This window comes from Haliotis rubra, unplaced genomic scaffold (genome assembly GCF_003918875.1).
Source record: "Haliotis rubra isolate DU_JTF1 unplaced genomic scaffold, ASM391887v1 Scf1319, whole genome shotgun sequence".
NCBI classification, from domain to species: domain Eukaryota; kingdom Metazoa; phylum Mollusca; class Gastropoda; order Lepetellida; family Haliotidae; genus Haliotis; species Haliotis rubra.
Genome location: NW_025765247.1, coordinates 2,501 through 14,948, shown reverse-complemented (window position 1 = coordinate 14,948; position 12,448 = coordinate 2,501). Strand labels below are relative to the sequence as shown.

At 40.9% G+C, this 12,448-nt stretch overlaps 1 protein-coding gene across 1 annotated transcript in view; it reads right to left on the bottom strand.

Moving 5' to 3' along the window:
- Positions 1 to 785: 785 nt before the first annotated feature.
- LOC124267532 (protein mono-ADP-ribosyltransferase PARP14-like) overlaps positions 786 to 12,448 on the bottom strand; it is a gene marked incomplete at its 5' end in the record, with an annotated part of 13,417 nt that continues 1,754 nt past the window's right edge. Inside the window, 10 exons of the mRNA XM_046702456.1 lie at positions 786 to 1,142; positions 2,071 to 2,467; positions 3,031 to 3,230; positions 3,875 to 4,084; positions 5,194 to 5,373; positions 6,324 to 6,380; positions 8,395 to 8,499; positions 8,832 to 8,907; positions 9,822 to 10,043; positions 11,787 to 12,017. Coding sequence (XP_046558412.1) covers positions 1,111 to 1,142; positions 2,071 to 2,467; positions 3,031 to 3,230; positions 3,875 to 4,084; positions 5,194 to 5,373; positions 6,324 to 6,380; positions 8,395 to 8,499; positions 8,832 to 8,907; positions 9,822 to 10,043; positions 11,787 to 12,017 — 1,710 coding nt within the window. The remainder of the gene's footprint in view (positions 1,143 to 2,070; positions 2,468 to 3,030; positions 3,231 to 3,874; positions 4,085 to 5,193; positions 5,374 to 6,323; positions 6,381 to 8,394; positions 8,500 to 8,831; positions 8,908 to 9,821; positions 10,044 to 11,786; positions 12,018 to 12,448) is intronic.

Here is a 12,448-nt window from a genome sequence, read left to right as displayed (position 1 = left end):
GTGAACAGCTGCGTTTTGGTGTAAAGTTTTGTTAAGAATTCGCCATTTTTCACTGAGTTTCATCATTTATTAAACTCATGACAATAATCTTTTCAACGTTACGAATTCGTTTTACAATACATCAGCTCATGTGAAAACAGTACCTTCAAACAGTATGGAATATTATGCAAAATCTAGTTTAGAACAGTTGACTGAAGTAAGTGGCTACATTACACTAGTTAGTCTAAACTATTCATGGGTAGTATATAACGCTTGAATGCTGACCAAGAAATACACATTGCACATTGACGTTTAGGCAAGTCTGGTTACAATAAATACCATGAACAAACAAAATAATTCATGAAACCAATGGGATGATGTAAACTGATTTAACATGTAACTGAAATACGGTGTATGAATGTGAAACAAATACATGGTGTATGCCATGAAACGGATTACAGTGTTTTAGTAAGTACAATTAATAGTTCATTTCGGAGTCCTATCCGGGATTCGAACCTAACAGAGTGAGGCAATTGGTGCTGGCCATTAGGTGTTTCTCTATGAGATCTTCGCTTTGATCCCGGATGCTTCTCCATCCAAAGTATTCCTAGTATTTGTACTTTATTGAGAAAGTGTAATTCCAAAAATAACTCACGGGCGAAAGAAACGTCACCTCGCTTTCTTAACATGTCACAAAACAACAAACTCAGATTTTGAAAATTTAACAATTATCTTTGGAAAATTAATGGATCTACAACATTCTGAATGATGAAAGTGTGAACTATAGATATGAATAATCACTTAGTGTACGATAAAAGATATACAAAAATCATTTTGGTGACGTTTCTTTCGCCCGTGAGTTTATGTTAACCTAATAAAGTTAATCAATGATTCAACCAGAGACAGACATATCAGATTTCAAATAAAGATATATCAAAATATTCCGTTTCAGAAAATACTGACAAGTAACGAAGGCCTTCTCTCCATGTTAGTCTTTTAAAGATCCCAAAGAGAAAGGTCGTTGTGCCCTAGCAACTTAAATGTTCATTTGAGACCAGGATAAACCAGACATTTGAGTGTCCCCAGTAGACCCGAAGATGACTGCCAGTTGTCACATGATAGGCCAGACTGTTACGTGTGTGAAGGTGGAGTTGGCAAAGCAGCTGAAAGACATTCGTACATTTAACAGCTGTACCAGTCTACAGTGGGAGTCGTCGGTATCCACTGTGTAACAGTATATCCCCTTCTGTCTTTATGCAGTATTTGTTCTATCGTGATTAAACAGTGTTTATCCCAGTATCCCGGTTTTACCTTCTAGTCTGCTATTTCACAATCCATCCAGCACTGACATAAGCCATAAGAAAAGATTGTTGCATACATTTAAAACAGCTTTCCTAAAGTTTGAGGAAACATCACAGTGAACTGATAAAATATTTTATAAAAAGGACTGAATTGAGTTTAAACGATACGGCTCTAACGTGGAAAATGTTCTCAAATATTCCCAGCAAACAAAAGGTCGACGTTTTTATATTGTCTGGCAAAAGAAAGTAAACATTTAAAAACTGGATCTGCCTCCCAAAAGGTTACAAACGTCTTCAAACCGTCACTAGGCTGCAACAAAACAACGAAACAATGCAAAATGAAGGTCGTTTGAGTGAGTTTAGTTTAACGCCGCTTTTAGCAATATTCCAGCAATATCACGGCGGGGGACACCAAAAATGGGCTTCACACACTGTACCCATGTGGGGAATCGAACCCGGGTCATCAGCGTGACGAGCGAACGCTTTAACCACTAGGCTACCTCACCGTCCCAAATGAAGGTGGAAATATAATATGACACCCGCATCAAGTAAATCGCCATCAAATCGAAGTAAACATTAGAAAACGGGATTTTGCTAAAACATAACCGTTACAAACGTCATGACACCGTAACTTGGCTGAAACAGAAGATGGGACAGTTCCATTCAACCATGCTCAAATATCTAGAAGCACATGCACTTATCAACAACATTTCAATATCCCATATATTGCAAGTTGACACAAATCATACTTTTCGCGTAGTGTTAACACGACCACGTCAGAAAGTCCCACCACGCTTCTCAACCCGAGACATCTTCAACGACTCTGTAGGCGACATGTGGAACCGATTTGTACGGAAGTCAGCAGTGACCATGCCTCCCGAGACTTTGAAGGTAGCCGATGGGAGACCTTCCTTGAAGGCCTGCTCCAGCAGCATGTTGGTCACTGAGGGGAAGGCCTTGAGTTCCCCTCCCGGAGTGGTCATGTACCACCACTGGACGTTGGTTTGAATCGTTTCGGCTCGTTCCCGTGTCTGGTGCTTCGTATTTAGACCTTGGACATATTCCTGAGTCTTCCTCTTCGCTGCCATGACGTCTTCTCTGGAGCCGTGGAAGTGGACTATCCCGTTGCTCTTGTCTACCTGCGCCAGCACGTGCAGATCCGCGCTGAGGGAGGTCACGCGTGGCACCTAAAACAATTAGCAATTGCATGGTGCAGAAAAACGATCATGACGAAACTTGGATTCGAACCTAAGGTTACGGTGAGTGAGTGGGCTTGGTTTAACACCTCTTGTTAAGAGTATTCCATTTGTATCATGGGTGTTATCTTCATGTGGGAGTAGCCTAGTGGTTAAAGTGTTAGGTCGTCACACCAAAGACCCGGGTTCGATTCCCCACATTGGGTTCATCATGTAGACCCCATTTTTGTGTCTCCCGTCGTAATTATGCATGAATATTGCTAAAAGCGACGTAAAAATATACTCATTCACTCACTCACTCACAAGACCTCGGTCAAGCTGCACACAATCCAAGAAACAAAACAAGCGCATGAACTAAATAGTTTTACGCCGCTTGTAGCAATATTCTAGCAATATCACGGCGGGGGACACGGGAAATGGGCTTCATACATTTATACCCATGTGGAGAATCGAACCCGGGCCTTCGGCGTGACGAGCGAACGCTGTAACAACTAGGCTACCCCACTGCCCTTAAATATTTGAAGGGATGGATACTAAGGTACGCCTCAGCTCACCTTGTCGTCAGGAAGAGTTTCAATGGCCGAACCTGTCTGTATATCTGACACAACATTGTTCAGCAAGATGACGGAGACAGTGTCCATGCAGTTTTCAAGGTGCTCTTTGGTCACGGCCAATAGACGCAGTCGCGGCAGTGGAAGCAGGCACGGATCATCGGACCTCATGGACTTACTTTGGTATCTTTGTGGTTTGGAGCCTACGAACAAAATAACGAAAAATCAAATGAACCAATTCTGAGAACACAACATAGAGTTTGTGAATGAGTTGGGTTTTACACAGCATTTAACAATAGTCCAGCAATATCACGGTGGGGGGACACCAGAAATGGGTTTCACACATTCTAACCATGTGGAGTTTCCAACCCGTAGCCGATACCTCAGACACCATATATAACAAAGAGCCATGCTTATATTAAGTGGGCGTACGTGAAGGGAACCCCTCAACAACCTCCACCCATTTATTCCACCTCAAACATTAGATATAACAAAAAAGCATGCTTATATTAAGTGAACGCACGTGAAAGCAACACCTTAACAACCTCCGTCCCTCCACCCATTTACACCAAACGATCAACTTAGACATTAAATATAACAAAGTGTCATACTTATATTAAGTGGGCGTACGTGAAAGCAACACCTGCACAACCTCGATCCCTCCATCCATTTACACCAAACGATCAACTTTACACCAAACGATCAACTTGGATATTAAATATAACAAAGAGTCATGCTTATATTAAGTTGGCGTACGTGAAAGCAACACCTGCACAACCTCCATCCCTCCATCCATCTATCAAACACAAATGATGAAAAAGAAGATGGTTATATCAAATGGACGTACGTGAAGACAACTCATCTTCATGAGACAGCACAAAAGATTTTCTCATAGCTGGGCGACCAACGTTCTGTCGGAAAATGGAATCAAATGTGGACTTTTGTTCTGTGTTGTTGAGGAGGATCCGAACATCACTAAGGACCTTCAGGTTAGTCTTGTATCGCTTGATGGCCCTCTCCATGCCAGTGGCGAATACCTTAGCGTCGTCGTCTTGCTCTGTAAGAACAATTAGTGTTTATTATTCTATAAAACATTAGGTTGAAGACATGGAATGTTTTCTAATAAATTAGCACGGTTGAAAGCACGCATACTATTGTTAGGTCCTCATACTCTTTGTCATACGCTTTGACTATGTCGCCAAAGCCATTGTCAAATAACCCTTGACGATCCGGGTTAGAATTGATCTTCAATAACCCATGCTTGTCGTGAGAGGCGACCAACGGGATTGGGTGGTCAGGCTCGTGGACTTGGTTGGCACATGTCATGACACATGACACACCAACAGCGTAGATCATGCTGTTGATCACTGGATTGTCTGGTCCTGACTCAATTATTTACAGACCGCCGCCATATAGCTGGCGGCGGTAAACAAGAAAGAAACATTGTGATAGGTATAGCAATTGATTCTATGATTATATAGCTTGAATATTGCTGAGTGCGGCGTAAAACTAAACACTCACTCACTCACCCATTGTCAAATCCGTCTTCAATGAGTCGAAGATAAAGTTAGAAGTTGGAAGAACATGAATACACGAAACGCTTTATGTATAGCAACTTCTTTTTATTCTTTATAGAAGTTCATCATGTGATGAAGGAGCAAGAAATAGCTCTGAAACGTCGTATTAAGAAGAAAAAGAAGTGGCTGTCCGTAAAATGTGTTATCTATTCGAGCCGAAGATATAATAATATCGTTCATAATTTCAAAGATAAGATCTGCATATGTTTCAAAACATATTTCTGGTGTAGTATCTGTTAGTAGTTTCTTCGTGTTTCGAACACTTCAGTTGGGCTGCAAATTAGAACTGAAGGTATTTCACTCATAAGCAAGTGTTCAAATAGTGCGTGGTGTGCACCCCCTTTCTCAAAAGAGTGTACACACACACACACACACACACACTCACATTTCTCAAAAAGCTGTATCCACCCCTGCCAACTGACCATTGCCTCGTACGATCAACTGATCCTAGTGTAGCCAGGAATCCCCAGATGGTTGTGTGAGTGCGTGTGACTTGCGTACATGCGTGCGTGCATGTGTGTCTGTGTGCACTAATATGCAAACGTTACAGGGAACTCGAATTGTCGATGCATATTGATGAACATGTTACCTGGAATAACGTGGCCAATTGCGAGTGACATGATTTTCTCCTTTTCTGCCTTTCTGAAGCACTTTTTGATCACCTCCTCTACATTGTTCTTGAAATGTTCCGCAGACACAAGCATGACGTTCGAGCAGGACATATTTTGAGCAGGAACGACGACAGCTCCGGATTTTGTGATATTTGCTCCTGGATTAGAAAACGTTGACAAACTGATGCTATACACCCAAATTATGAAATATTGTAAGATATACGAACTTTTATCTTTTGTAAAAAAAACATTGTGCCCTGACAACGAGACTGCGAGCACCGAGACAAATAATCACGTTCGCACTTTAGCATGAAGATAGAGATGTCGCGAAAGCAAGAATGTCCCTTACGATGTTCCGTACAAATCCAATTAACCCTATGTTCCCAGTGTTAGTGAGTATGGTTTTACGCCGCTTTTATCAATATTGCAGCATTATCACAGCGGGGGACACTAGAAATGGGCTTCACACATTGTACCCATATGGGGAATCGAACCCGGGTCTTCGGCATGACCGGAGAACGCTTTAACCACTAGGCTACCCCACGGCCCCTTTCCAGTGTTAACCGACATATGAACCTACATATCCAAATTTACGAATTATGTTTACAGACACTGTTAGGGGGTAAATCATACAATACATTACACTAACTTAACATCATGATAGCGTATATCTTTACGGGGAAAGTTTCCAGGCTTCGCAATATGGAAAAGAAAGAAGTATGTTGCACTCACTTACATTATATCAGCATATGATTCTTCATCTGCACATTAACTAACGGTATACAATAATACGCCAATGGTACCCACAGGCAATCATGTCTTTGCGATGATTGAAGATTTAACAAAAGGATTTTGAGATGACCCCCGACTCGAAATGCTTCACAGTACAATGCGTCATGATTTTTTCTAATATGAAGCATTTCGAGTACGGGGTCATCTCAAATTTCTACATAAAAATTAAAAAATCTGTATTTCTCGCAAAGACACGATGGCCTGTGATTGTACCATTCAGTTCTAAATAGATCTTTTCTCCTAATGAAAATATAGAGTTTGGAGTCTAAGTCATTATTTGAACTCTAAAGGCGATACAATGGCAGAGAGAACTTACGGTCACTTCCAACCATACAGTCAGGCCCATACTCGGACTTCAGAAATGCCACTTGGCCTGAAACAAAAAGACAAACTGTCCTTTATATACATTAGTAGATAAAAACGGCTAAGAGAAATGAAACATATATATAACATACAGGACCGCTAGGGGTTAAGCCAGAACGTCGTAAGGGCCTGAGTGGGTGTGATGGGTTAGGTGATGCGATATGGGCTTTAACGTAGCACTTAAGATTATTTCGCTCATATGACAACATGTATGGGTGTGTATGTGTGGCTGCTTGTACTAGCCCAGACCTGAGCTTGATTTCTAGTGCTAGCTCACCTAGATAAGTTTTTATTTGTCTACTACTGGTTGTATGAGAGAGGCTGGTTTGTTGGTTGGTTAACGCCGGACTCAAAAATATTATATTGCGGTGGTCTTAGAAAGCTACGGTAAAGTTATTAATATGCAATCGTTACAATTTACAGTAATTCCGTATTTCCTCTAATAAGCGCCGGTTATCTCACAGTGTCGTGCTGGGAAGGCTAAAATATATATATTTCGGATGTCCCGGGAGAACTCCGGTGAAAACATTAGTGCCCGGGCGCTAAGTAGAGTAAATACGGTAGATAGTTTTTAACACTGCTGTGAACAGCCTTCAGACACATAGACATGACGTGTCAGCTTAATGTGGGAGAAAAGCCTAGTGTGTTGCAGTTCTCCGACGTTTACGAAGATTCGAACCCAAGATCGCATAGGTTTGAGATTATATATGTTGGTTGGTTGGTTGGTTGTTGTTTAACGCCGCACTCAGCAGTATTCCAGCTGTATGACGGCGGTCTGTAAATAATCGAGTCTGGACCAGACAATCTAGTGATCAACAGCAGTAGCAAAGATTTAGCAAAGTAGCAAAGTAGCAAATATTTTATGGCGGCTGTCTCTAAATAATCGAGTCTGGATCAGACAATATGTTTTTTATTATATTATTTATACTCTCATTGGAAAAAGTCTGTTAACATGAAATTCTTCTGCCTCTGTAAATTTCCACGTAATACAATGTTGTCAGTCATTAGCAATTCGGAGCAGAAGTAACGGAAATGTTTATTCAACGGACTGTTATTTTAGTCACCTGCGACCGGATTAAAAGCATTGTTCTCATAGCAAGTTGATTGTTGGGACTGTTATTTTAGTCAGCTACAACCGGATTACAAAAACATTGGTGTCATAGCAAGTTGATTGTCGGGACTGTTATTTTAGTCAGCTACAACCGGATTACAAAGAATTGTTCTCATAGCAAGTTGATTGTTGGGACTGTTATTTTAGTCAGCTACAACCGGATTACAAAGAATTGTTCTCATAGCAAGTTGATTGTTGGGACTGTTATTTTAGTCAGCTACAACCGGATTACAAACAATTATTCTCATAGCAAGTTGATTGTCGGGACTGTTATTTTAGTCAGCTACAACCGGATTACAAAGAATTGTTCTCATAGCAAGTTGATTGTCGGGATTGTTATTTTAGTCAGCTACAACCGGATTACAAAGAATTATTCTCATAGCAAGTTGATTGTCGGGGCTGTTATTTTAGTCTGTAATCCGCAATTGAGAGAGTCCGGATAAAGCACTCTTTAATGATAAATTAAAAACAATTTTGCCGGGACTCAGAGAGTAGTCCGGATTATGGAGAGAAGCGGATTACACAGAATCCGGATTTGACAGATTCCACTGTACTATGTCTAAAGTCCCCGTGATATTGCTGGAGCATTTCTGAAAACAGGAAAACCCGTGAAGATCCTGGTTAGAAAGGGTCTTCAGTAACTTGTAAGAGCCGACTAACGTGATCGGGTGGTCAGGCTCGCTGACTTGTTTGACACATATCATCGTATCCCAGTTGCGTAGATTGATGCTCATGCTGTTGATCACTGTATTGTCTGGTCCAGACTTGATCATTTACAGACCGCCGCCAGACAGTGCTGGAATATTGCTGAGTGCGGCGCAAAACAACACAGACCAAACAAAAAACAACCACAACCAAAACAGGAAAAAACGTATTCATTTACTCTTCACTCATCTTTGCGAACTTCACTTACCACGCAGTGACACCTTGTTGTCAGTTGGCACCACGATTGTGTTCACTTTTTCCGTGTGCAGAGTTCCTACTTTCACCTCAATCCTGAGGGGGTCAATCCAAAATTCTACAAGACGAAAAACTTCGGTCATAGTAACCGTTTGTGTCATATGTCAATAGTTTGCATATAAACGGAAACAAAAAAGTACAAACTATTGCATTTGCCCGACTACAGTTACATCTTTACTGAACCTGGGTCCCACAAAGTGTTCGTAACGTTACGACCTGTCGTAACTATAGTTTAATCGTAGGCTTAGGAATGTTGCCAAGCTACGGACGCCTTGTGGAGCGGGACCTAAGTCTGTACAATCACACTGCAGATAACAAATATTTACAGGCATATTTATCAGTTGAAGCTGGTTTGATAACCAGGTGTTAATCTTTGTGGTGACTTGGTACCTTCACTGTTCGTCCTATCAATGGTCGTTGGTTCTCTGATCATACTCGGGTCGCTGTCGAACGCTTCATTGAAAGCCTGTAAAATAAACGTTAAACATAAGTGAGTATGGTATTACGCCGCTGTTAGCAATATTCCAGCAATATCAGGGTGGGGGACACCAGAAATGGGCTTCACACATTGTACCCATGTGGAGAATCGAACCTAGTTTTCAGTGAGACGAGGAAACGCTTTAACCTTCAGGCTACCCCACCGCCCCTATAAACATTAACTCCATTATACATTTAAGTGACGTCGGTGCAGGTTTCGGGGTTCCAATCCACATAGCGTTCGTAGCACTACGTCATTCGTAATCCTATGATAAACTGTATAGTTACGATAGCTCGTGACGCTAGGAACGCTTGGATCGGGAACCAGATGCTGTTACTATCCGCTGTTACTATCCGCTGTGAACCTGACTTGAGGTGACATTTGCGATTACATTGTCATTGCGTTAAAATCACAGCGTCCATTTATGTGTCAGATCTATCTAATCCTCAAACATCATGACAGAAAATGTTACTATAATACATCGTTACCAAAGCAGAATGTTCTTTTACTTTCCGAATGGTAGCCTATAGGCTTCCCGCGAGACAGTAAGGTCGAAGCTGTACAGTGTCATCATAGTTTTCTCATTCCGAAAATGACTTTGAGACTGTCGAAACATACAGTAATTTATCCTTTGACATTGAAAGTTATGTGAGTTTTTTATTTTTTTATTTTTCATTTTGCAACTTAATTCTTTGTGAACAAATTGTATTATCTTTCCAACCTAATATAGAAACTCCACTTGTCTCGAAAGAGGGGTAATTCGACACTGCAAGTTTATGATCCCCAGGGCTGTAGGAGTATATGTGTATCACTGCCCTGCTTATCTCGAACTACGAATTATAGTTATAATGGCCCAAGAACGACGATTTGACCAGCTTTGGCTGTATCACTGTTTCACAAACCTTTGTTGTTTTCTCATCCTTGTGATACAATACAATGATCACTTCCCTCAGACACGTCAGTGGGTTATCTGTGGAGAAAGCGGCTATTCTCTCTTTGAACACCCGGGCTACTGTCTCGGGTGGGTACTGTAGTATGCCGGTCCCGAGGGCCGGGAAAGCGATGGTCCCGTAGCCTCTGGAAGGTGCTCGTTGTAAACACGCGTCCACAGTCTTTATCAAAAGCTGAAAGCAGAGGTTTAAAGCAACTGTTATGTTTCTACTAAGAATAATACTCTCCATTGGTGATTTCTTAGATCTTAATCAAATTCTTTCTTGATATTAAACAAATACAATCTCCTAAATCTTTCACAAATAAAATCTCACACAACCCAGGTATTAATTTGCCTATGATCCAAATTCTGGAAGCAGATTCTATCAAATTATGCACTGTAGACTTCGATTAGGATGTAGTGATCTAAACTCGCACAAAGTTAATCGTTTTATATCTAATGACCCATCTTGGTCCTGTGGTGCATTTTGTGAAGATAATTTACACTATTTCCTCTAGTGTCCAAATTATGACAATTTAAGAAATGATATGCATTTTCATAGAAATGGATACAATCTCAAATCGGTACTATGTGGAAATATTCAATCATCGGAAGTTGAAAATTTGCACATTGTTAAATCTGTTCATTGTTTTATCGAAAAATCTTGTCGATTTAAGTTTAAGAAGTAATGTACTGAAACACAATGTAATACATAACTGTAAACCTACTGTAAATAAATTTATTTCATTCATCAGATTCAATGTCACTTAATTATTTACTGTTGAACTGTCATACATATGTACATAATCAATGCTGTTGTATTGGGGCGGCATTAGGATAAGCCTTTGGCTTGTTTGCCAATCATTTTCATTACTCATGATGAAAAAAATTTGTTTAAATCATTTCAAAGATCTTTCTATTTTTACCGTGAGTACAGACTACACTGGCGTGTTTTGATTGTGACCCGTGTTAAAAATGAAAGAAACTTTCAGTAATAAACAAGTTTCGAAGTGAAAGGATATTGATAACCACAGTGACTGCTCAGTAGACAGATGTTCTGGGATACTGATTAGATCCTCAGTGGTTACATAAGAAAAAGAGTAATTTGTTAGCATCCTAATCAGATATCGGAACCCGCGTCTAAACACTGATTCCATCGGTGTATCCAAGTTCTTAAAGAATACTGAATATGAAGTGCACGTTTATATGTTTGAAAGCATGTATACTGACGTCCGCTTGCTGCGAAATAGTAACAAGGAAATGCAAAATAAATATACATCTAAAAATAAATATATGGCATGAAAGTTGTTTCTATTTGTCCATACCAACTCGTCACCACAATCTCAGACATTGCCATGAAGTATAAACAATCCTTCAACAGTCGCAAAGATACCAACTTCAGAATTGCAAGTTCTTGTTGACAATTGACCATATTTTCGACTTAAGACCTTTGAGATGGTTGAAATGGTGGACTCTTTTCTGTAATAAGTGCTCCATTTTCCCTTCAGAAAGGTCCGCCAATTATTGTGTGTGGAGTTGTTGTTTTTTTTAAACTGTAAAAAGAGTCCTCCCCATCCAATTTGCAATAATCATAAACGTAAAATGTAATCATTTTCAACTCATCTTTGAATTTCTGTATTGTACTGTATAGTAACGAGATATAGAGCACATACCGTTGTCTGCATTATAATTATCCGAAAAGCAATAATACGGGCATCTCTAACCATAGGTTAAGTAATGTCAACGTCTAATTATGGTGTCGACAAATAAATATCTTTCATACAACTTGTTGCTATTCGGACACGGACACACACGCACGCACGCACGCACGCACGCACGCACGCACGCACGCACGCACGCACACATATATACATCATCGTTACGATGTTACAGCAAACGGCCTGTTGACTACATCAGGTCATTACTGAGGGCCCACCTGTAAAGCATTGCTTGAATCCTGCCACTTTGGGAGGCATGTGTGGTACACCTTCTTGCAGCGTAGATTACCTCCCCCTGTGTCCACGACATCGCCGAATTTGATGCCCTTGCGGTAACGGCTGTTGCACTCGTTCTGTATGGTAGTGCCCCCTTCTGTAGATATCGCCATGGAAACCGCTCCCTGGCTGAGTCTCAAGTCCTTGTTGGTCGTGTTCACTATGACATCTGCCTGTTCCATGAGAATACAGTACTCAGTTGCTATGCATAGTCTGTCTCGAAGCCCGTGAGTAAAATCGGTGGTCAGGCTCGTTGACACATGTCATCGTATCCCAATTATGCAGATCAATGCTCATGCTGTTGATCACTGGATTGCCTGGTGACTAGATTATTTTCGGGTCAACCAAGTCAGCAGGCCTGACCACCCGATCCCGTTAGTCGCCTCTAAGGACAAGCATGGATTACTAAAGACAATTCTAACCCGGATCTTCACGGGTACTTTCACTCAGACATTAATTTTCGTGAAGGGATGCCTGAATCAGTCAGTATGCATTGACATTAAATCCTTATTGTTCTGTAGGGCGGAGAGGTAGCAGAGTGGTTAAAGCGTTCGCTCGTCACGACGAAGACCAGGGTTCGATTCCCCACATGGGTACAATGTGT